Consider the following 26,455-nt stretch of genomic DNA (forward strand, 5'->3'; position numbering starts at 1 on the left):
AAGATGAGCCTATGTTACATACAGAAAGGCTGGGAAAGTTGCTTCAGGAGAAGTGAGACATGTCTCAGACCATTGCACTGGGTAGCTGTCCCCTGCTCTTTCCCAGCACCACCCTCCCAACATGCCAGTCAAAGGGGAAACGAGTCACGGACCCACCACCCTACATGACATGATCCCTCCTAAACCCACCGAATTTACATTGCAATTTGCTGCAGAAGTTAAAATCAGCTATGTGCCTTGCATGCCCTATGAGGTCACATGAACCACTGCCATTAGGGGAATCAATAGTAGCATGGTAGAGCGTTAGCTGTCCTGACAGTGCTGGAGAGGAGGATTCTGGAACAGCACAAAAGATATTCCCACAATGTCTGGTTTTTTACACCTGTTTTGCTCACTGATTCTCTGTTTGCACATTTGGTCGCCCTGTTTTCAAAAGTCATAACTGTTCAGTGTAATTTCTCTCCCTCAGTGCATTCATCCATGGATAGCAATGCTTGTGGGCCACTTACATCATATTCACTAAAGATTATTAGTCCCATATAGTCCTAGGATCAGTCAGGTGAGGCACCAACAGGATTAGGACCCACACACCAGGCACTCTCAATCCCAACAACATGCATAATATCAGAACTTTTTGGAGCCAACCTAAATAGCTTCCCCACAGAGTTTAAACTAAGGTGTTTGTTCTGCCTTGAGATGCATATAGGACATTCCCATTCATTTCAACAAGAATTACGTGCATGTATCTGAACACAGGGCTGAATTCAGTTTATGAGAAAAAGCTCTTTTCAGCCCAGTTTTAGATCTCTGATCAAACCAAGCAAAATTCCTACAGCTAAGTTCTCTACTGAGAGCGCAGTAAGGCTCTGGACAGCCAAAGCATGAGTCTGCTTTGAAGAAAGAATGTAGAGAAATGACTGGAGCTTGTATCTTCCTTTCTTTTCAGGCCCAAAATGAACCTGTCCCAACTACCAGCAAACCAACTCCCCTCCCCGCACCTGCTCCTTATAAAGGGCTGGGAAGGATCATCTAATTCATAACAGCAGGCAGCCCTGCTACTCCTGCAATTCTGCACCTAAGCAACACAACTGTAACCTTTCCTTTACTATTAACCCTGTTCCTGCCAATTCCTAGTCATCCATCACACACATGCACACTTTTACATAGTTGTGAATCTCAGCAATATATACTCATCTTAGAATCACCTGATTAGTTTGTAGGCAACAATTATTGCAACTAGATTACCTCTTTAGATTGAATAGAAAATGGTTAATTAAATGCAAAATGGCAAGTATCCATCAATTAATCCTCAATAAATGTAATTTAAATCAGTTTCCATTTAACTAACATGTAATACTCGTTAAACCTGTCTTAAATAACAAGGAAAATCAGTTTCCTTTTGTACTGGTGACCTATATCTTAAAGTTGAACATAACTGGAGTTGGAAACCTTGGGGGTGTTTTAAAATGCTCAGTTAAGACATGGGTTTGCATTGCAGATGTAAGATCCTTTTTACAGATTGCATTAAATAATTATCTAAGATCCTTAAGTTAAAGCACAATATGGGCACTTGTTCCTTTTTTTAAAGAAGTGCTAATGCATTTCCATTTGGAAAGTTTCCTGATTGAAACTCAATCTCTTTGGCAGAAAAACTGTGTGTATTTGAGGTAAAGTATTGTAAGCACCCAGTCCTTGCTCTAGCTAGACTGTTATGCATACAGCAAAATATTTTCCAAATTCTTAATGGGCAGAATACGGATTATGTTTAGAATGTCAGAATGTCTCTCCGTTTAATTAGCTTCCCTTTCTCCTCAGCATGCCCCATACATGCATTCTTCAGCATTACGGTCTGGAAAAAATCCTGAACCTGATAGACAACAAAACTATGTGCTAGGCCTCAGACCCTCGTTTACTCCTAGCATTCATCTTAATAGACAAGAGAGTCTTGTGTTTTCAAAATATGCCCTATCATTCATGCTTAGGACTTTAATTGTTTTCATTTATCCATGGGATAATTAGAAAGACTGTATCAGAACAGGGGCACATCAAGCATTCATATAGACATAGGGTAGGATTTTCAAATGTGCCAAAGTGAGTTAAGAGAACAAATCTCATTGACTGTCAGTGGGACTTGTGATTAACTTCTGTTCCTAACTCACTTAGGCATATCTGAAACCTCCATCTCTATATATATAAATTTACTCATAATTAGCTACGATAATTTTGGTGTGTGAATTCATTTTCCTCCCTTATATTAAAGCAGGGATCGGCAACCTTTGGCATGCGGCCCATCAGGGAAAGCCGCTGATGGGCTGGGACAGTTTGTTTACCTGCAGCATTCACAGGTTTGGCCAATCGCAGCTCCCACTGGCTGCAAGGTTTGCCGTTCCAGACAATGGGGGCTGCGTGAAGCCGCCTGCCAAAGGTTGCTGATCCCTGTATTAAAGAGATTGTCTCGTTATTGGTAAGTGCTCTACGGAGCTGATAGAAGAAGTTAAAGTTGTAATTAGGGCTGTCAAGCAATTTTAAAAATGAACCACGATTAACCGCACTGTTAAACAATAATAGAACACCATTTATTTAAATATTTTGGATGTTTTCTACATTTTCAAATATATTGATTTCACTTACAACACAGAATACAAAGTGTACAGCGCTCACTTTATATTTATTTTTGATTACAAATATTTGCAATGTAATAAACAAAAGAAATAGTATTTTTCAATTCACCTAATACAAACATTGTAGTGCAATCTCTTTGTCGTGAAAGTTTAACTTACAAATGTAGAATTATGTACAAAAAAACTACATTCAAAAATAAAACAATGTAAAACATAGAGCCTACAAGTCCACTCAGTCCTAATTCTTGTTCAGCCAATCGCTCAGACAAACAAGTTTGTTTACATTTGCAGGAGATAATGCTGCCCACTTCTTGTTCACAATGTCACAATGAAAGTGAGAACAGATGTTCTCATGACACTGTTGTAGCCGGCGTCGCAAGATATTTACATGCCAGATGCGCTAAAGATTCATATGTCCCTTCATGCTTCAACCACCATTCCAGAAGACATGAGTCCATGCTGATGACGGGTTCTGCTTGATAACACTCTAAAGCAGTGCGGACCAGCGCATGTTCATTTTCATCATCTGAGTCAGATGCCACCAGCAGAAGGTTGATTTTCTTTTTTGGTGGTTTGGGTTCTGTAGTTTCCGCATCACAGTGTTGCTCTTTTAAGACTTCTGAAAGCATGCTCCACACCTCATCCCTCTCAGATTTTGGAAGGCACTTCAGATTCTTAAATCTTGGGTTGAGTGCTGTAGCTAGCTTTAGAAATCTCACATTGGTACCTTCTTTGCGTTTTGTCAAATCTGCAGTGAAAGTGTTCTTAAAACGAACAACAGATGATGGGTCATCATACAAGACTGCTATAACATGAAATGCAGGCAGAATGCGGGTAAAACAGCCATAGACATATAATTCTTCCCCAAGGAGTTCAATCACAAATTTAATTAACACATTATTTTTTTAATGAGCAGCATCAGCATGGAAGCATGTCCTCTGGAATGGTGGCCAAAGTATGAAGGGACATAAGAATGTTTAACATATCTGGTATGTAAATACCTTGCAATGCTGGCTACAAACGTCCCATGCGAATGCCTGTTCTCACTTTCTGGTGACATTGTAAATAAGAAGTGGGCAGCATTATCTCCCATAAATGTAAACAAACTTGTTTGTCTTAGCAACTGGCTGAACAAGAAATAGGACTGAGTGGACTTGTAGGCTCTAAAGTTTTACATTGCTTTGTTTTTGAATGCAGTTATGTAACAAAAAAATCTACATTTGTAAGTTGAACTTTCACGATAAAGAGATTGCACTACCGTATTTGTATGAGGTGAATTGAAAAATATTATTTCTTTTGTTTATCATTTTTACAGTGCGAATATTTGTAATCAAATATAATACTATGAAGTGGACAGTGTACACATTGTATTCTGGTTTGTAATTGAAATCAATATATTTGAAAATGTAGAAAAACATCAAAAATATTTAATAAATTTCAATTGGTATTCTATTGTTTAACAATGCAATTAAAACTGCGATTAATCTCCATTAATTTTTTTAGTTATTCGCGTGAGTTAACTGCGATTAATTGACAGCCCTAGTTGTAATATTATGCATCCTTGTAATAATCATGCTGTCTCCAAAGAACAAGAGGCCAATAAAAAAAAGAAGCCACCTTTCAGAGACATCTTTATGAATTATGAAATTTGTGCCCAATTCCTAGAGGAATTAGTGTGAAAAAGATGTATAGCCATACTTTTAAAAGCGACCACTGCCATTGTGTGCTTCAGTGTTTTGGGTGTCATGTAAGGTGTCTTGTGCACCCAAGAAGGGTGGCACCCAATATCGGTGGCCACTTTTGAATATTTTGACCTTAACATTTAGAAGACTGCTCTACACTTTCTGTGTAAGCCAAAGAGAAATAACTCTATGAACTGCTTAGGGAAGTTACAATTTATTTCCACAAAACCGTGCAATATTCAATGATACAGTGAATCGATGTTTTAAACACTTTTAAAGGACTAAAACTCTGCAAAGAATTAATTAGCCATGCACTGAAGCCCAAGCATTTAACAGTTTTCCACTCAATTGTAGGATTTCAAGACCACCAACACTGGATACGGGCAAAGATTATCAAGTGTATTCTAGGCTGGAATTTATATTGGTCATAAGTCTAGGGCCACTGAGCAACTGGAAAATACTTCATGAAAGCTTTGGCTGAGCTATTATACTTAAGCTTAAAAAATATTCCATACTTTCTGGAAGGTTAAATTTGGGGCAGAGTGAATCACTGGGAAAAAATGCACTGTATAAAATATTGTCTTTTCTGCAGATCACGTGAAATGTTAATACAACAGAGATCTATTTTACAACCCCAATCCTGCAAAAGTTTCTAGCCCTCGTGGCTGTGGAAAAAGCTTCAAAATGTGACCCCAGTGCACTCTATAGGCTCAAAAGTAGAAGGCAAATAGAACATCAAATCTATTATTTTTACATAATCTAATGATTTTAAAGCCAGTCTCATTATTTTTGGTGCGTCTGACTCATAATTTTTCAACATTTGGGGTTGGCAAATACTGGAGAAATAATAAGGTTCGTTTGCTCCTTTAAAGAGACAATACCAGCAGCTTGCCACATTAACTGGCGTTAACAATTACTTCAATTCAAAACACAGCATTGGGTTGGTTTAGATTAAAATAAAACAAGTTTATTAACAGAAGGACATAAGATAAGTGATGCCAAGTAAAGGAAATAAAGGCAGAGATCATCAAAAGCAAATAAAAGTGAAAACACAAATCTAAAATTCTAAAACTTAATCTTGCAAGGTGCAGTCTTAGTAAGATGGTTTTTCTCACCAATTATTCTTTGTCCAGCATGCCTGACCGTCTCTTGGTCATTACCTTCCACAGAACTACAAGGTACTGGTTTTCCTTGTCTTCTTAGGCAAAAGTTAAAGATGGAGTCTCTCTCTGGACCTTATATTCCCAAAGAATTGTCTTTGTTCTCAAAGTCAGGAAGACCTCTGGGGGATTCCATCGCCTGTCTCTCTCTGGGGTGCAGGAGCCATATTAATTCTCTGTCTCTCGAGTTTAGGCGCAAGACACCCCCACTTGTTTTTTGATAGCTTTGTTTACAGCTAATATGTAAATTAAGGTACATCCACATCCCTCTGTCCGTTTATCACCTTTACCTAGGGTAGTCTGTATTCTTAAATAGGTTCTAGTAACATTATACAGCGATAATTCATTACTTCCCATATAAGGTTAACACATGCATTTTATATTATATTACAAGGCATATTTTCTTCAGACATCAATACAGAAGTGTGTAGGTGTGAATACAGGAGCGCTTAGATTCACACCCTCTGAAACATCTGGTACTGGCTACTGTTGGAAGACAAGCTATTGGGCTAGACAGACCATTGGTCTCAATCAGTGAGGCCATTCTGATGTTCTTAACCAACCCAAAACAAAATATTTTATTTAGATATTCCTGATGGCAAATGAAATTTTGGGGGCAAAATTGATTGTCTTCCATAGAAAATTTAAATTTTGCAAAAATTGAATTTTCTGTCAGAAAATCATTCCGACAGAACATTCCCAATTAGTTCTATTAACCATATATTGCAGCTTTGCAAAGAAATCCAAAACTGGTGAAAAATCACCCCATTGAATAGGCTTCTTGCCCAATAATACTACCACAGATAATTTATTTGACAAGACATGGAAATCATAATTTAAAAGAAAAAAATCATTCTTTTTTTTTTATCCAGTACCCAAAAATGTGCTAGGTACCTCACAAGACATAAAGATGATACGGTCACCACTACAGATACCAATCAATTAGCCAAGGGGTTCCAAAAGTTTCCATTCTTTGGTTCCAACATTTTTTGGCTCAAACACCGAATTCTCTGCATTTCTGCTCTCCAGATAAAGAACCTGAAAACATCCACCTTGGTAAATCTTTATATAATTATACATACCATGTAAAACGTAAACAGTAATTTAAACAATGTAAAAATTAAACTATAGGTAAATAATAAGTCGGAGCTCACTATTTATTAAAAATCAAAACAGAGATATCAGCTGTAAATGAATATGCCTCCTTCAAAATGTTAGCTTTCTGATTCTTCTCATCTCACATGCACATGTATATGATTACTAGTGTCAATAAACAAAGCAGTGTAGTTGTAGCCATGTCAGTCCCAGGATATTAGAGAGACAAGGGGGGTGAGGTAATATCTTTTACTGGACCAACTTCTGTTGGTGAGAGAGACAAGCTTTTGAACCACACAGAGATCTTCTTCAGGGCATCACAACAGAATGCAAGGTGGAACAGTTTGTTTAGCATAAGTAGTTAGCACATATTATAAAGGACCATTCAAGGTAGAGTTGCCCGTTAAAACTGCATACAACAATCTGTAACCCACTAACCCCCTCTTTTTCTCCTATAACTGCATACTGCAGCTATATATACACACACCATATATATAAAATAAAATATAGAGCAGATCCTGATTAAATTAAAGCTAAAGTATCAGATTTTTATTTGCATTAAGGCCATTTTATACAAATTAGGCAGTGTAAAAAAGGGGCCTTAAAAAGGAAGTAAATTAAGTCTATTTATGTCTGCTTTCAAGCCTTTTTCACTGCCAGATCACTGTGAAAGGGCCTTAGTGTAATGAGAAACAGGCCCCAAATCTTTGAAAAATAATTATAATCAGTAAGGTGTGATTAACTAAAAAATGAATTATGCATCTGGTTTGGTGGTACAGTGTTTCCCAGTGGAATATTACTGTACGTGGAGGATAAAGACTGTGAAAGTCCAATTATGCCATGTAAAAGAGGACTGAGGTCTTTGGTACATTCTTTATATTTTTTTCATAAAGGATCTATTTATTTACTTGTGTTCTGTTAAACTCCCCATACCTTCTATTATGCAGATTAATAGGCAGAGAAGGAAAAGGATTGATGTTAGTGATGGGTGAACCTAACATATTTGGAGATTTGGTTTGATTTGGCAAAGCAAAACGCCAAGGTTTGGATGCATATCTGGAGTTTCTAAGCATTGCCCAAAATATCGAGGTTTCCTACTTCCTCTATCTTCACACCCTGCCCCTTAAACTCTCCCTTTAATCTCTTCCTGTGCTATGAGGAGGATATCCCCCTTCCTTCCCTGACAGAAGCACTTTTTAGCAGAGCCTCTGAGGACTTCTCTCTTCCAAAAATCTTTTGAGAAGAGCCTCCTCACTCAGGCTTTCTTTGCCCCTAGGCCCCAATAGCAGCAGCAGGAGCGGAAATCTTCTGAGGGAGGCTTTGCCACCTTTCCTCCAGCAGAAACAGTGCTAGCCTAGCTCTGTCTATGTAAGTGATTGTGTGCTGGTATTCTCCTGTTACTGATGCAGGATTTGGAGCTTCCCAGGTGCTATGAATCATTGCTGGGAACCCCGAGACTGTTAACATGCAGTTACCATGACCAAAAAGGAAGAGGAGGGAGACTTCTCTCAGGGGAATACTCCAGGTTTGCTTCATGGCATGGACAAACACTTGGGATAGTTCTCATTTCTCCTTGAGGAGGTTTTTGAGCCTGTTCTCAGCAGACGTGCAGTGGCTGTTGGCAAGAGAACCTCAGTCCAGCAAACTTCTTTCGCTCTCTATCTCTCCTTTGTGTATATTTCTCTGCAACAAATTTTGTATTAAAAAATATCAGAAGTAAATATAACCAGGGTTTTCTGCAGGAAATATTACATTTGATACAGTAAAGTCCCCTCACTCCCTGCCCCAAATACATTAGAAAAACAGTAAGAATAACTTTGTTCAATTTCAACCCTGTTGTGTTAGATTCCCCTTAATAGTTTTGTGTTTGTGAAACATGCCAGTCCAGTAAGACATAGCACCTGACCTCAGGACACAGCTAGTGTTCAAATGTTCCAGGACTGATTTCCTTATTCCGGAACCACTCATTACCGATGAGTGAGAAGTGCAATCCCACATCTCACCACTAATAGTGATTCCACTGCCTCCCTTGCCAGCTTGTTCCACTGCCTAATGAAACTCTCCCTATAACGTTTTTCTTAACATTTTATCTAAATCTTCCCTGCTGCTCATTGTGTCCCCACTGACTCCAGAGAATAATTGATCCCTATTCTTTTTTTAAATATCCATTTTTGTACTTGCGGTTACAGCATTTTTCCCTCTGCCTTTTTCAGACTAAACATGCTAATTTCTCTTAAGCTTCCCTCTGACTTTTATCATTCGTTGCTGCTGCTCTCCTCTGAATTCTCTGCAGTTTCTTTATGTCCCTTTAAAAATGTGGTGTCCAGCACTGAAATCAGTGTTCTAACAGAGATCCAAGTAACACAGAGCAGGTTGCATCCTCTATATGTAATATACCTATTATTACAGCCCACTATACACATAGTCTTATTTACAACAGCATCACATTGCTGACTCCTTTCTAAACTAAGGTGAACAGATTTTCTTCTACACAGCCAGGGAACAGAGTCAGACCCGGGCCAGAAGCATGTACTCTTACATTTCTGCATGTGACCCTTTTCCTGTTTCTTCTTCATTAACCAATTCAGTGCTGCCAGGCTGTAGAGGTGAGCTGAAGGTCATAGACTTTGATCGGTTGCATTTCGTACCTGGTACTTTTTCTGCATCCCCTACTGTGAGAGGAGGAAAACACAGACTCTGCTGAGAATTTTTTCCATTTGTCAGTCAATGGTAATGAGGAAATATTTAAAGCTAGATTAAATTATTACCTGTACGCTGGGCTGAACTATCCAGTTACAATGATTATCTTTTAGTTACAAAAACAATTAGCAGGCAAGCAGCACTGTTTTGATAGAAGGAAAAATACAACCTTAAAGCTGCTTTGAATTTTGAAATATGTTATTTAACCGGAATCAAATACTGTAATTCTTTTGTCAGTCCCCACTGGTAACCACTGAATACTTAGTCAGAGTGTTGTAAGACCCGTCATTCATGCCAATGAGCAATTTTTAATAACATTTTAAAGAAACAGATGTTCTCTACAAATCTTATGGCAGAGGAACACTTTATTTTGGGTACCTCCAAAACAAGCCATGTTAATATAGGCACTTAGATGCACAACTAATGGACTGGATGGATTACATTCTCTTCCAGGTCTGTCAGCAATTGCATGACAGCATTTCTCAAATACAGTCACCGTGGCTGCATGTGGCTTTTCTTGGAGCCACAGTCTCCTGGGCTGTGATGGGAGGGGAGAGGGTCAAAGTAGCGGCCCCTCTCTGCTGCTCCTGGATGCACCACCTTGGTGTTGGTTGCTGGGTCCACCAGCAGGGGTCGGAACCTGTCCCCTTCTGGAGACACCTGGGGTACAGCACCAGAGAAGCAGGCAGCCAGTGAGTTCTCCAACGTCCCAGGGGCAGTGGAGCTCAGGCTTTGGGCTTCAGTCCTGAGGTGGCGGCGTGGCAGGCTCCAGCTGCACAACTTCGGGCTCTATCCCCAGGCTCCATCCCCAGACCGGAGGACTTCGGGCTCTGACCATGAGGCTTCAGGCTCCAGTTCCCCACTGCCTCCCCTTAATCCCCATCCAGGGCTTAATTTGTCCGTAGGCTTGCCAGGGCTGAGTAAGGCTGCTGTGAAACGTGATACTTGTATGTTTGTTAATAACACTTTTCACAGCAGACTTACTAGCTAGCAATAAATAAATTACAATGATTTGAATGTGTATATGTGCATATTTATTTCTTTTTTCCTAAAGTTAATTAAGTATTTTAGGGAAAAGTGTGAAAGTGGCCACCAGCAAGAGTTGGTGGCTGCATTCTGAGGCCACCAAAAAATTTGTCCTGAGAACCTGACCTAGATCTACTGTGCATATACTTGACTCAATGACAGAGATGGGAACAGAACCTAGGAATTCTAGCTCCGACCGCTCTGCTCTGATCACTAGACCACAGCCACGTTTTTTCTGGGTAATAACAATGCTGCTTGGATAACTAAAATAAACTACAAGTTAAAATGCCTACAGGATATAATGAGTGAACATTTTGATGAATACATTATGGACTCACAAATGTCACACAACTGACTGCATTCCTTTCAGCCCCTCTTGCAACATTCCAGAACACACTGCTAATACATCTGGTTACAAGGTGGATGACTATCATACCATCAGCTTGCTTTAGTAAACTAAGTTGCTTCAAAATTTTAAATTAAGGGGGAGAAAAACAGTAGGATAAGGAAAGAAGCAAAGAGTATAAGGAAATATCCTTATTTTGCTTATATTCTTACAGTAGATATTTTGTACAAGAAATACTCTATATACTAAAACTAGACCCGTCCCCTCCCCACAGAAACACACTCATTGTGCTGGAAGAAGCGGTCAATAAACACAAAATTTTCCACAGAATTATACAGAAACATTCGTGCTAAATACTTTTGTGCTAAGCACTGTGAAAACTCATAGTGTTCAATATCTCACACAAAGTATCTGTAGTAGGCCTAGGAACTGAACATTACATTGTGGTTCAAAGCATGAAAGGATACTGCTTCTCTGCATCCTTAAGGATTTATTTTATATTTCCTCTAGATAGAATGAACCTGAGCTTCTTTATATAGCAATGTAGATTTCTTTGATTCTTCATTAACATTAAAACATTCAAAAAGTGAGAAAAATAAGGTTTCAGCTCCCTGAGGGCTACAGGTGTGATTGTGAGAACACACAAAGCCAGGTGCCTCTGGTCTTTCTATGTTTGCATTCTAAACTAGCCCATCAGGACACAGACTGTCTTGGTATTGGTAACTTGTAAAGAGCACATTGTTGGCACTTAGCAAAATTAAACAACAATACATGAAAGCACTTAAGTAGCTGCTTAACTTTAAGCATATATTTAAGTCCCACTGATTTCAATAGGACTTAAGCATGTGATTAAAATCAAACACAAGTATGAGTGCTTTGCTGAATAGGTAGGGTGACCAGATGTCCCGATTTTATAGGGACAGTCCCAATATTTGGGGCTTTGTCTTATATAGGCGCCTATTACCCCCGCCCCATGCCCTGTCCCGATTTTTCACACTTGCAGTCTGGTCACCCTATAAATAGGGATGGTTTCCTGATTCAAGACTATAACTAATAAGGATTTTTCTTTTAAATTCTTGTGAAGGGAGAAAGCTGCAGTAATGACACAGTTAGCTGTGCCATTGCCAGGAAGTGTTACCTCCAGTTTTTGTGTTAGTAAAAGTGTTCCCAATGGAGCTGTAATTTAGTTATCATATTGAGGGGTTTTTTCAGGGTAATGGATCAATTAACTTGGGTGACACTGATAAGGCTATCTTTGAGACTGGGCATTTCCTGTACTCATTATAAATGCATTATTAACGTTGTACAGATGGCAGATTAGGTCATAGAGGTGACACAATAAGTCACAGAGGTAGGGGAATAGGACTGCTTTTAAAATATTTCATAGAACCCAATTTCATAGTATTCCTGGTGGAGAGGACCACACAGACAACATGCTGCAAGTGAATCTACATGCAGACAAGTCCAAGTTCATAAGAATGACAGGTTTCTTACCTGAATATTTTCTTTCTTTCTGTTAGCAGTGTCTCTGAGTTCATTATTAATGGATTAATGCCCCCACCTATGGAATCTGGAGGTGATCTAATGTTGCTGGAGAGTCCAGGACTAAGCTCTGGCCACTAGAAGAGTCTTTCCACAGCTGTAGGAACACTGCAGCAACCAATTATTAGCACTAAGACAAATCAATATAAGTCTAAGTCTCCCTTTAGAGAAAAATGTCAATGTCTGTACTGGTCTGTATAGGTTGAATTTGGAGAGAAGCTGCTAACAAAGAAAATTATCAGATAAGAAATTTCTCATTCTGTTGCACAGCTTCTTTCCTCATTCATTACTAATGGGGAGTAGCGAGCACTGAGTCACAGTGGGGTGGCGGGGAAAGGATAAGCAGAGATAAATTATTATAGCAAAATAATAGGTAGGAATAAAAGTTTTCCCCCATATAAAGCAAGAGTTTTATAAACTAAGGAATTATGTGGGAACCAACCCAGTAGCACCTTCTTACCAAAGGATGCCCCTGCAGAAAAACAAAAACTTACTTTGCAAATCTTCCTTAGATGAGGATCATACACGTTCCCTGCAGTGACTCTACGGACTGCAGTGAATAATTTCCCAGGTGCCTAACATGCCAACTGGTGTAGGATTTTTACATCGTGCCTGCAGCAACTTTGAGGCTCTAAGGCTCTGGCATTTTGGATTGCATGAAATGAACAGAGTACAATTGGGGTATGTATGATATGATATATCTTCAGAGCTCTAGGAATTCCCATTTATGGCACAACCTTCCAAGGGTTAGAACCATATTATGGGAGAACTTACCTTGAACAACAGAAAAGTTTCTGAAGCTATAAGAATAACTTTTTCCTCATGACAAAGACAGAGTGCTTCTTGTAATGACACAGGAACTAATTCCAAAACTTGCCTTTTGGAGGTAATGGCGATGAGAAAGGCCAGCCACAGGCTTGTCTAATCTGTCACTCTGATTAAACCTGGCATTTGATACTCAAATAGAGAATCCAATGTACCTGTCTTCAAAATGTCACTGTGGCTAGTACTCACATTTATAAGGTGCATAGATGTAGGACTCCAACCAAGCCTCCTGGAGAAACTCTAATGTGAATGAGATCACCAGAACTTTTGGATTATTATTACATTTGTATTACAATAGCACCTAGAGGTCAAGGCCCCATTGGGCTGGGTACTGCATAAACAAAATGCAATCCGTGCCCCCAAAGAGCTTTCTGTTTCCCCTCACACCAGAAATGTAAATTTGACCAGATCAATGAATGAAATATCCTGATTGAGTTTTGTTTGGGTACCTCACTATATCAGAGCTTAATGGAGAATCCATGCTGAACTACACTTCTCTTCTGATGTCCAGGTTGTTAAGTGTAGGTGTTCACAGTTTGAGTGAAGGAGTTCCTGCTTCAGGAAGTCTTGTATTTTCTGCAGGTACAAAATGTCTTCTAGGCTAGTGGAGGACAAGAAGGAGAACTTAAACTCTCCCCTTTCCATTTTTCTGCATCCTTTATGAGAACTGTCCTGAAAGGCAGGAGATTCTTCTCTACCCAGGACATTATTTCTATTGCCATGGAGAAGCTTTGACCTCTGGTTACTCCCTGATTTTAGAAGGGATATAAACATTCATGCCTGAATCATAAGACAACCTCTACTGGGAGGTAGGAGGAGACTTCCTCTGCAAGTATCTTAATTGCCTACTTCATAGTTCTTGCATATTCTACTGATGCAGCTGGCACTGGTTACTGTCATCGAAAAAATATCAAACTTGAAGGACCACTTCTCCAATCCCATATGGCCATGTTTATGGAGTTTGCTTTTTTTTCCCTTTAAGACACACCCTGGTAGAGGTATCAAAATCAATTAAAATGATGTGTACCATGAGATTTTGAACATTTGTCTTCCAAGTATGCTAGTTTCCAAAGTGAATACACAAAGATCTAGAGTGAACATTGGGCTCACTTTCAGCATGTTGTTTGTACTTACCTGACCATAAAGTGGAATTCAGAGGCAACCTGAGAATGGCACCTAAATTTGGATTGCATCAAGTGCATATTTCTGTGTCCTCAGAAGGAATTTCTGCAGGTGTATTTTGAGAAACCTCCTTGAGATGCACCAGCAATCCTAGTCATTGGAGATAATTGGCTACTGATGACCCCTCAGGAAATTACTTATGCAATGATGGATCTCTGCAAATCTTTACCATTATGGTCAAATTATGGCCAGAACCATGTCTGTTTTGACCTCTGGGTGAGCTATTCTCTGCATTGATATCAAAAGTTTTTCTTGATTTTGACGAGCTGGTGGCTATGAATCCTTTTCAGCAACTGTCCAGTTATGAATGAGTTTGTTTCTCTGGGCAGGGTACTTATCCACATGTTGTCTTTGCATGGTGTAGGTGTGTGGCGTGTGACCTGTGCCTTGCTGTGACTGCTAACAGCCACTGATATTGCAGAGGTCAGATCAGAAGGAAGAGTCTTGTACAGGAATTGTGAGCTCTCTTACACAAATACTCCATTTGTCTTTGAAATGCTGAGGATTGGAGGAAATTTCATCTAGGTTTCCTTGGAAGCTTCTGCTCCAGATTTTTCCTCTCTACCAGGTGACAGTACCTTCGGTAGTACCCAGGGTGTTGGCAGCTACCAATGGATTGCTATGCTAGCTTTGATAATGAGGGTTGAGGCCTCTCTGCAATCTCAGCTACTAAACTCTCTAATGTTTCCTCCTATAGCTCCACACCTGTAAGTTTGGAGGCACAAGATACCTGTTTAGAATGATCAATGGCTATTCATGCATGTAACGTGGCTTCCTTGTAGCCACCAGCTTAGAATCCATTGCTCATCACAAATCACGTCATTGGTTTGACCAAGGCAGCACCTGAGACATCTCACTCCAAGTAAGGATCATACCCCGAGATGAGAAGCAGTTTGTTTACCATGAAGGAGGCTTTCCTTACTATATATATATATCTATATATGAAAAACTTTGTCCTGAATAGCTTCTAGAGCTGAGGCTTTGAAATTGCTGTGCAGTGTGTCATCATTCTTATGGTGTATGGCAGGGACGTGCTGGCCGCCGCTTCCTGCAGCTCCCATTGGCCGGGAAGACAGAACTGTGGCCACTGGGAGCTGCAGGGGGCAGTGCCTGTGGACCATCAACATCAGCAAAATGTTTCGCGGCCTGCAATCAGATTATACTGATGGGCCGCAGGTTGCCCACCACTGGTCTATGGGGTATTTTGAAAGGAAATCGCCTTCTGAAGGTCTGACTGTGTCTTTCATTGGGGGAAAGGGGACCATGGCTGCACCAACCTTAGGCTCCCCACATTTATAGAATTTCTTTGTTTTTATATAAACATTTCAGTTTAATATTTGGTTAAATCAGACATCCTCATCTGGATCTTATGAGGTTCTGAAAGGAGGCATCATTGGGACACCATGTAGACTTAAGCCAGCTGTTTGCAGGACAACTCTTCCATGCCTGAGTTGGGGCAGAGAATTCAGACAGGAAGGTGCTGCAGCAGTAAATCCAAGATGCCACCATGCTGCTCTTTACCTGATCCATGAGGGGAGGAAGAGGAGGAGGAAGAAGATTATAAGTCATAACTGCACAAAAACAATTACAAATAGAGGTTTTAAAACAAAATGTTTGGGAGAAACTGAGCCAGCAATTGGTTCTACCACCAGAGGCAGAAAACCTGGTGGCCTGGGCTTGAGGGCAGAGCTTAATCCTGGAGCCTCCAACGATAGCCCTGGACTGTCTCCGACATCCGTAGATGAGGGTATTGACCCATAAGTAATGAATGAGGGGGAAAGCTGTGTAACAGAATACAAGCATACTAGCGAGGTGATATCCTACCATCCTCTGGTTATGAAAAGGACATTGAGTACACAATGCTGAGGAAGATAAAAAGGCAAGAAAATTGAATAAAATGATAATAATAGGTGACTTCAGCATCCCTCATATCACTGGTTAAATGTCACAGAAGGACACATCTTCTCTCTTACTTAGCATGTTCATTCATTGACATTTAAGTGCCTAGGTACTGATCTGAGAATCCCTGCACAAGGACTGGGAATCTCATTTTGATGCCCACATTCAAAACTTGGGTTCCCAGTAACTTTCCAAATCCAAGTCTTAATGTTATTCTCCTACAGATTCGCAGAAGAGGCTTTTGTTCACCTACTGTTCTTCACTCGGGCCAGGTCACATTCTCACTCCTTGCCTGTAGACTTTTGCCCCACAATGGAGGGGACAATACAAACAGCAGTAGGTACTACCTGAACACTTAGCTGTGAGTGAATACGTGATGTCCCACCCTTTCATATCCGCCCTAGCTGTGGATATCAGAAGCAGTGTTGCCCCATCTTTATCCTCAAACCCCTCTCCTATAATTCAGAGACAGTGGAAAGCTAGATATCTGGTGTCGGTGTATTTTAGCTGGTAGTGCACATTCTAAGGCTGCATATTTTATTTTCCAATCTCTGCACAGTAGGACTATTTTACTATACATATTTACTATATTTACTATATATACAGCCCTCATTTCTGTTTGTGTATGCTTCAGACTGTGACCAAAAAAGTGGGCATGTTCCTAATTTACCTGTGAAAAACCCAGATTGGCACATACAAATTGGGTAGGCGATTGACTGACAGCCTCATTTCAATGCATTAATAACTGACTATGTTTGTGTAAAATAGCTGCCCACCCACTTTATTAAGTGCAATCAGTTCCTCAGGGAAAAGAGAGTGCGCAAAAATGAAAATGTTGCCCCCAATGCTCCCAACAACCCAACTAATGAATCGTTGATGTAACACAATTTATTCTTCTTGAATATACCATAGGGGAAAACATCAGCATGGTCACTCATATGATTTCCCACTTACCAGTTAAGGACCGGTGCAGTTTAGGCTTTGTGTCAGATCCATGATGTGCAGAATAGGAGTCATCCTTCTGTGATTATGAAAGAAAGTAGGTTAGGACTTTTATGGAGATAGCCTGTAAGTCTATAAATGACACTCATATTTCATACACAAGCCATTCACGATCCCCATGCACTCTGTTTCCATTTGTTTTAATTTTGCCAAGAGAATACAAGAAAAACAAAAATAAACGCTTCTAAAAATAGATTAAATACCCAGCATAGATTTCTGGGAGGAAATGTTTACCAACACTTATTTGTTTCATGTTGATGAAAGTGGTCTGAACTCTCAGGGAGCGATTTAGCAGATACGATCTGAAAGCAGCAGATCTGGAGCGATGAGGACCCAGCCAAGTAACTGAACAGAAACTTGGCAAGGCCACATACATTTATTCCCTGGCTTTATGCCAAGTAGCCAGTGGAAAGCTTGCTAGGTAGCGAGCTCATGCTAATGAGTGCTCTCCCCTTTTGCTTCAGCACTAATCTGCACTCCTCAGGAATTTCTATTAGCACAATGCAGCTAGAATTCTTTGGTATTGTTTTAACAGGAAATAAGTCCTTTATGCAGCTATGATTTGGCTTGTAGGTCCAGAAACCCATGCTGCCAAATCACTTCTGGCCACCTCCCAGACCAGTTTTCTGTTTTGTTTCCTTTCTTTTTTCCCTTTAACCAGGGGACCTGATGCCCTCAATCCATTGTTTGCAGTTTTGTTGACTATTTTAGTAACAATGGCTTCCAGGGTTGAACAGCAGTGGCCTAGCTCCCTGGAAAGCCATCCCCAAGGGCATCCAAGGACTCTCAGAGCATGCTCCATACAGTCCCTCTGACACAATTACTAAAGGCAATATGTAATTTATGGCCATGCCTTACAGGCAGCTCCAAATAAGCCATTTAAAGGAGAGAGGGGACTATATGTGTGTTGGCAAAAGAACAGAGGGAAGAGCGAGTGCAAATTTCCAGGGCTACAGGTGCAAGTGTTTTCTGGGTGCTGAATAATAATTAGCTGTTGTACTAAGGCTCTGAAACCACAACACCTATGAGATTTTGGGTTGGATCATATCCCAGATGTGTAGTACAAAGAAGCCCAAAACATGCACAGTAATATAGCGCGTGCATTGTGATAAATATCTACAGCAAACTGTAATAGGAAACCTTATCCCTGAATGGTCAGCCCTCTTCAATGATTCTGTCCCCTGAGAGAGGGGGAAACTAAGACCTGAAATTGAACTTTTTTGAGAAGAAGGATGGTCTTGGGGTTAAGCCTCTGAACTAGCCCTCAAGAAATCTGGGTTAAATTCTTAGCTCTGCCACAGATGTCCTTTGTAACCTCGGGTAAATCAGTTAATCTCTCTGTGCCTCCGTTCCTCACCTGTGAAAATGGGGTAGTTACATTTCCTTTCTTCATCTGACTGACCTATTTAGACTGTAAGCTCTCCAGGGCAGGGACTCTTATATATATATGTGTGCAGTATAAGTAGAGTGACCAGCACAATGGGGCCTGGCTCATTAGCTGTTACTGTAGAACTACTCGAATTAAAAAACAAAGCTGGTAAAAACTTTTTGCATGAAAAGTGTTTTGCAAGGGGGAAAATGGCCTTTACAAAAAACATGTCAACATTACTGACATTTTACATGAAAATTTCCATGATATTTTAACCAAAATGTTTCCAAAAATTTTTAATGAAATCTCTACAGACATTTTTGTTTACTGAAATCCACATTTTGTTATTGAAAACTGGGCTTTTGGTAAATGAAATTTTTTGAAAATGATTTTAAATACTATTGTCATAAAAATATTTTTTTTAAAAAATCAGAAAACAAAACAGAAACTGGGTCAATTTCGAACCCTGTGAAATAGACACCTTTGAAAATTATCATTAAATCATTCACCTGTTTTTTATCCAGCTCTAATGAGTAATAACTTTTAAATGCATCTGCCTTTTATTTTTTCCTGAAAAAAGGTGCTAAGTGGTTGAAGAATCAAGCCCCTAAGTTGTTAAAAGAGTTGAGATATGATTCAAAGTAAATTTTCCCTAGTTGGATTCCTCTGCTACATCAGGCAATATTTTTCTACTAGACTGTGAATGGAAGACGACATGCAAATTCCACCAGCACTGGATGTGTTAGCGTGATCCCTTGTACCTTGCTCCTACTTCCCTCTTAATTCTTCAGATTCTTGCTATCAGTCAGAGGGTATATATAAAGCAAGTTTGTTTCAGGTTTCTTTTATTTCAGGTTTGGTCGGTGAGTATAATTGTAATAGTTCCATCTTGTGGTAAAATGCAGAATAGAATATGCATGGAACAAGAGCACATACTTTTCTCTGGTATAATGGTCTATATCTGTCTCAAATAAAATCCTGAGGGTCAAATTCTTCCCTGGAATCCACATAAAGCAGAGTATGTGACCCTTAATTACACTTTAGTGCTCAAAAGTTCCTAGTTAGAGTTCTACAGGGTTTTCAATAATGAATCCTTTCTTCAGGAATATGGACTGTGTGTATCAACTTGGGTAAAAAAGCCTAAATGACATAATATGAAAATATTTGGCTTTTTTAATCTATTTTTATCAATGCATTTTTAATTTAATCCAACAAAAAATGTGCATTTGTATGCAATCAAATGCTATAATTTGTCATTCCATATCCTTCTGAGTTACTACACTGAGACTCTTTGAGAACACATACGAGACATCTTCCTAGAATTTTCAGAAATTAATCACATTTCTTTCATTTCTGTTTGCTATAAAAATGACATCAGAAAATTACCAAGAAAAGGTCCTGATTGTGCAAACACCTAGATGAGTAGTCCCACTGACTGCAAAGGATTTCTCTAGTGTGTAAAGTTACTCACATGTGTGTTTCTAGGATCAGGGCCTAAGTATTTATATTTGTAGCACCAAAACATGGTGACATGGCAGTCACTTTAAGCATAAAATTAACATTTTGTTAACTTTAACTTTGTTAAATACCAGTTAACTTTCAGACAGTTTCATATTACAATTAACATAATGTAAAGATACGTGTTGCAGTGCTACAGGCTACACTGAAGTGTGCTAACTATGTCCCCTGTCCAGTAATGAACTCTTTCTGCACAAATCCTATTGCAGGATCAGTGCCTTGACTGTATCGTGGGGTACCTACTTCCTTCACAAGTTTGCAAAGTGAGCCTGAATACAGTACAAGTCATTTTGTTGACTCTACCCATAAGTTACTCACCAGATACAACACAAATGTTCTGGCTTTTGCTCCCTTTACTAAAGGGCATAACAGAGTTCAGTCACCTTAAAGGCCCAATAGAATTATTTAGGGAAAAAATCTTCCCAAGTTTAATATCATGTGCACTGCACTATCTAACAGGCACAACAAATGATGTCTATGATGGTGTGAAAGGGTTAATCCCTGAATGTCCTTACTTAAAATATGTAATCTTGCTCACAACATTACCATTAGTTTAACGTAGCTCTTTTTAAATTTAATTATACCAAATGTTCTACAAGAACATGCCATGTTGTCATCTATTTTGAATTATAAGTATCAATCAGCATGTAAATGATCAAATTAAATCTTTTCAGTTGTTTGCTTCTACAGCTGAAACACCTTTCTGTGAATGAAGGACTGGAAGTAGAGGCATTTGTTAGATTACTTGATATCTTGATTAGCTCTTCAGTGACTGGATTTTCAACAAAGAAATCTGAGGGGAATAAAGCTCATGGTGGTTTAGAGCTTCCTATGTTGTAAGGGAAATCACTAGCTAAATAAACATTAATCATTTAAATACCATACTTTTCTCCTCTGTTCATACACATTAGGAGCCACAGTTTGCCCTTGGACATTTGACAGCAACTCTGCAAAGCATTTAAGCATGTGCTTAAATCCCACTGAGCACATGCTAAAGCGCTTTGTTCAGTAGATATGGACCACTGAATTGGGGATTTGGAAGCTAACTATTGTGGGCTTGATCTTGCTCGCTTGCTTGAAGTCAATATAAGTAACGGATGCCATCAAGTAGACACAGGTGTTTCAATCATGCACAGGAACTAATAGTCAAAGTGAAATAGTTTGTCAGTTTCTTTTTTAATTCAGAATATGATGGGTCATTAAGTTATGCCAATAGTAAATCTGGCTCTAAAGTGGGCCTCTTAGGAATTAGGTATACTATAGTTCTTTTGATTTGCTTTTATTTCTTGAAGGCGTCTCAAAACTGTAACTAGTTTAAAAAATAATGTCAACGTTGTGATATAAAAGCCTTACAAAAATGGCTCTGTCTTTCTGAAAAAGTTGTAAAAGAAAAATATTTACAATACATCTGGGTTGATGACAACTTGTGTCCCCAAGTTTCCGCCTGTTATGAAACCCTACCAGAACTCCTCCCCACATGAAAAACAGGCCCTTATAACAGAAAAGCCAAGTGTCAATTCATTAAAACTGCTAAGTAAATAACTGCCCTAACACTGATAGAATATCTGATAACTGTGAGCTGATCTGTGTGGTATGAAGGACTACTGCTCATTTATTTGCCAGGGATCAGACTTTTTCAGGTAACCCTAACAGTTTTGTACTCACTAATATTCAGATGAAGGTTAATAGACACTTTTATTAAAAGGTACCAGAATCTCTTTTCTTTAAAATAACAACTTTCTGGAATTTGGTGATAACATGTATTAGTATGAGACTCCTCACCACTAAATAGACAAGTGTGTGAAAAGGAATCATGCATCATGCCTCTTTACAATTAAAAGATTTCCCAGCCCTCCATACCTCCTTTCTAGAGTGATCAGAGTCACTTCTGTTCATATGGATTCGAAGGCTCCTGTGTCTGAGAATCAGGATCTCCTTTGCCTCCTCTTCTGTCCCACTCTCTCCAGGAAGCGTATGCCTGTTATATGCTGGCACCTGCTCACATAAATCATAAATCATACAGATCCAGCTCCCACTGAAGTCAATGGGAGTTTTTCCATTTAATGGGCTTTGGATCAGCCCCGTATGTAGCATCACAAAAATAAATTTCCCGGGTGTCAACTTTTATGGGCAAATTCTGCTCTCACTTCCCCTGGTGTAGACCCGAGTATCTCCATTGGCTACAATGGACATACTCCAGCTTCAGACTGGTAGCAATAACCAGACCTTGATACTTTTGCACCCACTTTTTAAAGAGTTTCCCCAAAAGTCTTATCTTGTTGCCTCTCCTCAGCACAGCAGCAAGACAAAAGGTGGTAGCTTTGTGCCAAGATGCCCATATTAGCCACATTCCTAATGATTTGGCATTTCATGCCTAAGCCAAGAAAGCAAAGGCTTTAGTTGCATTTAAGAGATAAGGCTCCACATACCACCATATAAACAGTGCTTAGTATAGTATAGTATAGTATAGTATAGTATAGTATAGTATAGTATAGTGCAATTGTTCTGCAAACAGCAGGATTTCCTATGCTCCCAATGGTAAATGTTTCATGGCAAAACTGTTGAATGGCTTTAAAACATCTTTCCTTTAATTATTACTATAGGGGCACCATCTGCTGCTGCTATTGGCCAAGCTCTTTGCACACATCAGGGGCTCCCTGCATCACTGCAATTCCCTCTCCCCCAACAATGTGTATCACTCTCCCATCCCCTTCTCTTTCAGGAACTCCCCAACTCACCACCTTCTCCCTCCATTGCCCCCTCCCCAACCAGGGGTTCTGTGTGGCCCCCTATTTTCCCCTCCCCCTATGCCAGGAGCTCTGTGTGCTCCTCCATTGCCCCCTTTGCCATATGCCAAGGCCTATGTGTCCCCCATGCCCTCCTTCCCCCATACCACAGTCTCCTACCCACTCCCAGGGGCTCTGCATGCACACACAATCCCTCTTCCCCCCAATCATTCTCTCTCTCTCTTTCAGGGTGTCAACATTTTAAAATTGTATGGGGAGGATGGACAGAGCTAAAGTTACCACATTACAGACAGACAAACAGAGGAATGCCAACAAGTTGAGTGTTAGTCTTCACTTTACTTAGCCAACTATTTGCTCTCCATCGAGGGAGACCTTTAGTAGCACATCTAAATAATCCCAATATCTGTGCATGCTGGTGAGAATCAGACTAATAATATTTTACAATTCATGTAACTACTGTACTGTAGCTTGAGTGGAAAAACCTTACTGTTCTCCTTATTTTGTATAGGTTCCTTGCCAATATTTTCTGTATATTTTCCAGCACATCTGGATTCAAAGAGTCCGATTCTTTGACCATTACGGCAGACCTGTGGCTGTCACTGCAAAGAAAACACCTGGGTTCTTCATCAATGCGTAGTGCATGAGATCAATTGCAAAGGCACTTAATGAAGCTGAAGTTACAATAAGCAGCTTGTTTGCTGAGTAGATAGACTAATATAAGGAGATTGGATTGTGAACAGCAAGAACCTGGAAGAGCAGAAATGTCAGGGGGAGATGGGATCAGAGTCTAGTTACTTTAATTTCTGACATAATTGCCCAAACTTGCCATTATTTTCTCCATAATTTTTGAATGATTTTAAAGTTTGCCACCAAATGCGTGTAAGTGTTGACTGTTCAGGTACAACCGCAACACGACTTGCTGGGAGTTACACACATACCGCTGCCAGGAGCAGAGACCGAGAGCTTAGCTCCTCTGGCACTGCAATGGGGTTGTTCACCAAAAGTATTTTCTTTACATCTGTCTGGGCTACACCAGCCCTTCTCACGGAGCAACCAGCAAGGAGGGGCGAAGGGGTCAGGGAACTCTGCCAGGTTTCCAAGTAACTGTTCCCTCCAGAGGGGTGGGCTGTGTGAATGCAGATTCCCAACCCCACAGATCCTGAGTATCCACTGGGAAGGGAAGGTTAGTCCTTGTCTAATGGATGCAGAGGCATCTGCATGGAAATATGGTCAACCTGGCCCCCTTATCATCTGCTCACAAGCTGTGCTGCTTAGTCACTGTGCAGCTGCTGCAGCTGTAAAAGGTTGAGCTGCAGGCAATGCTGCTTTAAGATTTGATATGTGTGAGGGTTCCTTGCCCACGTCCCATTCCCTGCCTCCAGGATATGGCAAAGCTCTTTCCTCCTCCACACCCGTAAGCGAGATTAACTGTCTGTGTTAACACCCCAAGCAGACAACAAATCAGACCTGGTGACCCAGCTACTCCAAATCATACGACAATTTCCATTTCAATTAGGATTTTAAAGGGGTCTGATATAAAGTTATTGTACAACCATTACGTGCCAGGGGATTGGCTAGCACTCTAATCTTTCAAGGGCCCAGTCACACAGTATGGATAAACCAAATATGGATTGACTGAACCTGGTTCAAATGGTTAAACAAGAAACGTCAACAAAATTTAACAATTTTAAAAAATATTTCTTTTAGTCATTTATATTTTACCTAATGCCACAAACATGCTAATGTCTGTGTTACATGCAGGGTCACAGTGCGCCTGCAGTCAGGATTCCCAAGCAGGGAATCAACCTCCCATCAGCCTTTCTGAAGTACTTTGTGTCATTACACCAGGCTAGGAAAACACTTACAGCAAAGATGTATGGGACGGCTCATGAATTAACTGCCCTGCTTCTACTAACTCAATGGCATGTTTCCTCTCTAGCTTTTCGTAGAGCAGCACAATACTTGATTTTGGCTGGTCATACTCTCGGAGTAAGAACTTCTGAAGATACTTGCTGTTGAAATATTCCAGTCTGTTCAGGAACAAAAAACAAACAAACACTGCTGTACTGATACTGTAATGCTCATGACTTGAAGAAAACAAACATAAAACACTGCTGTGCTGAACCCGTAATGCTCTTTATTTGAACAAAATTGCACTGTCTCATTCTTTCCTCCCCAGGACCCAGAACTGGTTCTGGCAGATTGGCTGTTGTTCCTTTAGACATTTGCTTTCCAGCAACTAGTGGGTCAAGAGCCCGGTCCTGCCCACCTTGCTTTGTGGGTGTGCAAAGAACACAGGGTTGTGTTCTATATTAATTCCATAATGTGGCACATGAAGCAAGTTAGAGCTTCTCAGAATGCAATTTGTAATGCAATAAAATGCCTCCAAAGGGCCAAAATGCTCATGAACTACATTACCTTTGCTTACTACATTAGATCAAACAGAAGTGCCTGGGATCAAACCAGCAGCTTCCAGAATCCCGTCTCAAAGCAGCTCCTAGCTCAGTGGTTGAAAGAGATCTAGTTCACTTCACATACCAGTACAGATACTCAAGTTTGACCATTGTTTGGCCCCATATATCTCTCTCTAGCCAGCAATTTAGCCTAGGTGCTACACTCATAAGGAGCCAGTCCTGAGTTGCTTAGTAGACAGTGTTTTCAACACCATCTAGTGGTCATTCCAAAAACAGTCATTCTTAACAAAAGATGTATCTGTCAGATTACACATACAAGAATCCTTACCATGAAATCATGTGTGCATGTTTGTAGAGCAAATAGTAAAAGATGGTAGATTATTACCAGTGCACTTTAAAGGTCTTTTTCTTTACAAAAACAAAATTCACATATAAATACAATTTACCTCATATTTAATGAAAATTTGGCATTTTGTTATGAAAATCTCAGTGGATGGTCCATTATTTTTCAATACCTCAACGTAACACAACAGTCTTCAATCACTGTTCCAACCAGCATTGATCTTATGTTATTGACAAGAAAAACAAGGAAAAGCTACATTTTCATATTCACAACGCTTCACTGATCTAAACACAAGGATGACTTACAGCAGAAGCATTGGCAGGAAAGAGGAGAGTTGGACAAGCGAAAGGAAGGAGGAGTAAATATAATTAAACCTTAAATGTAAAGAACAGCTGTAGGTTCAACAAATGCAATTGTACAGATTCCTAATATGAAGTGATAAAAGCTAAGTGATAACAAATAACAAACAATGCTAATAATTAGGGCTGTCGATTAATGGCAGTTAACTCACGTGATTAACTCAAAAAAATTAATCGCGATTAATCGCACTGTTAAACAACAGAATACCAATTGAAATTTATTCAATATTTTTGGATGTTTTTCTATATTTTCAAATATATTGATTTCTATTACAACACAGAATACAGACTATACAGTGCTCACTTTATATTATTATTTTTGATTGCAAATATTTGCACTGTAAAAATGATAAACAAAAAATAGTATTTTTCAATTCAACTAATACAAGTACTGTAGTGCAATTTCTTTATAGTGAAAGTGCAATTTACAAATGTAGAATATGTTTTGTTACATAACTGCACTCAAAACCAAAACAATGTAAAACTTTAGATCCTACTAGTCCACTCAGTCCTACTTCTAGTTCAGCCAATCACTAAGACAAACAAGTATGTTTACATTTACGGGAGATAATGCTGCCTGCTTCTTATTTACAGTGTCACCTGAAAGTGAGAATAGGTATTCGCA

At 39.6% G+C, this 26,455-nt stretch overlaps 1 protein-coding gene across 1 annotated transcript in view; it reads right to left on the minus strand.

Annotated features, from left to right (window-relative positions):
- Positions 1-5,248: 5,248 nt before the first annotated feature.
- The window catches only part of LOC101943342 (sodium/hydrogen exchanger 2-like), a 62,933-nt gene continuing 41,726 nt past the window's right edge, over positions 5,249-26,455 (minus strand). The window contains exons 8-13 of the mRNA XM_005284572.4: positions 24,580-24,744; positions 23,202-23,313; positions 21,828-21,962; positions 17,033-17,099; positions 9,098-9,230; positions 5,249-8,241 (exon numbers count right to left, since the gene is read on the minus strand). Coding sequence (XP_005284629.1) covers positions 8,217-8,241; positions 9,098-9,230; positions 17,033-17,099; positions 21,828-21,962; positions 23,202-23,313; positions 24,580-24,744 — 637 coding nt within the window. The 3' untranslated portion in view covers positions 5,249-8,216. The remainder of the gene's footprint in view (positions 8,242-9,097; positions 9,231-17,032; positions 17,100-21,827; positions 21,963-23,201; positions 23,314-24,579; positions 24,745-26,455) is intronic.

The sequence above is a fragment of the Chrysemys picta genome, chromosome 9, assembly GCF_011386835.1.
Source record: "Chrysemys picta bellii isolate R12L10 chromosome 9, ASM1138683v2, whole genome shotgun sequence".
NCBI classification, from domain to species: Eukaryota; Metazoa; Chordata; order Testudines; family Emydidae; genus Chrysemys; species Chrysemys picta.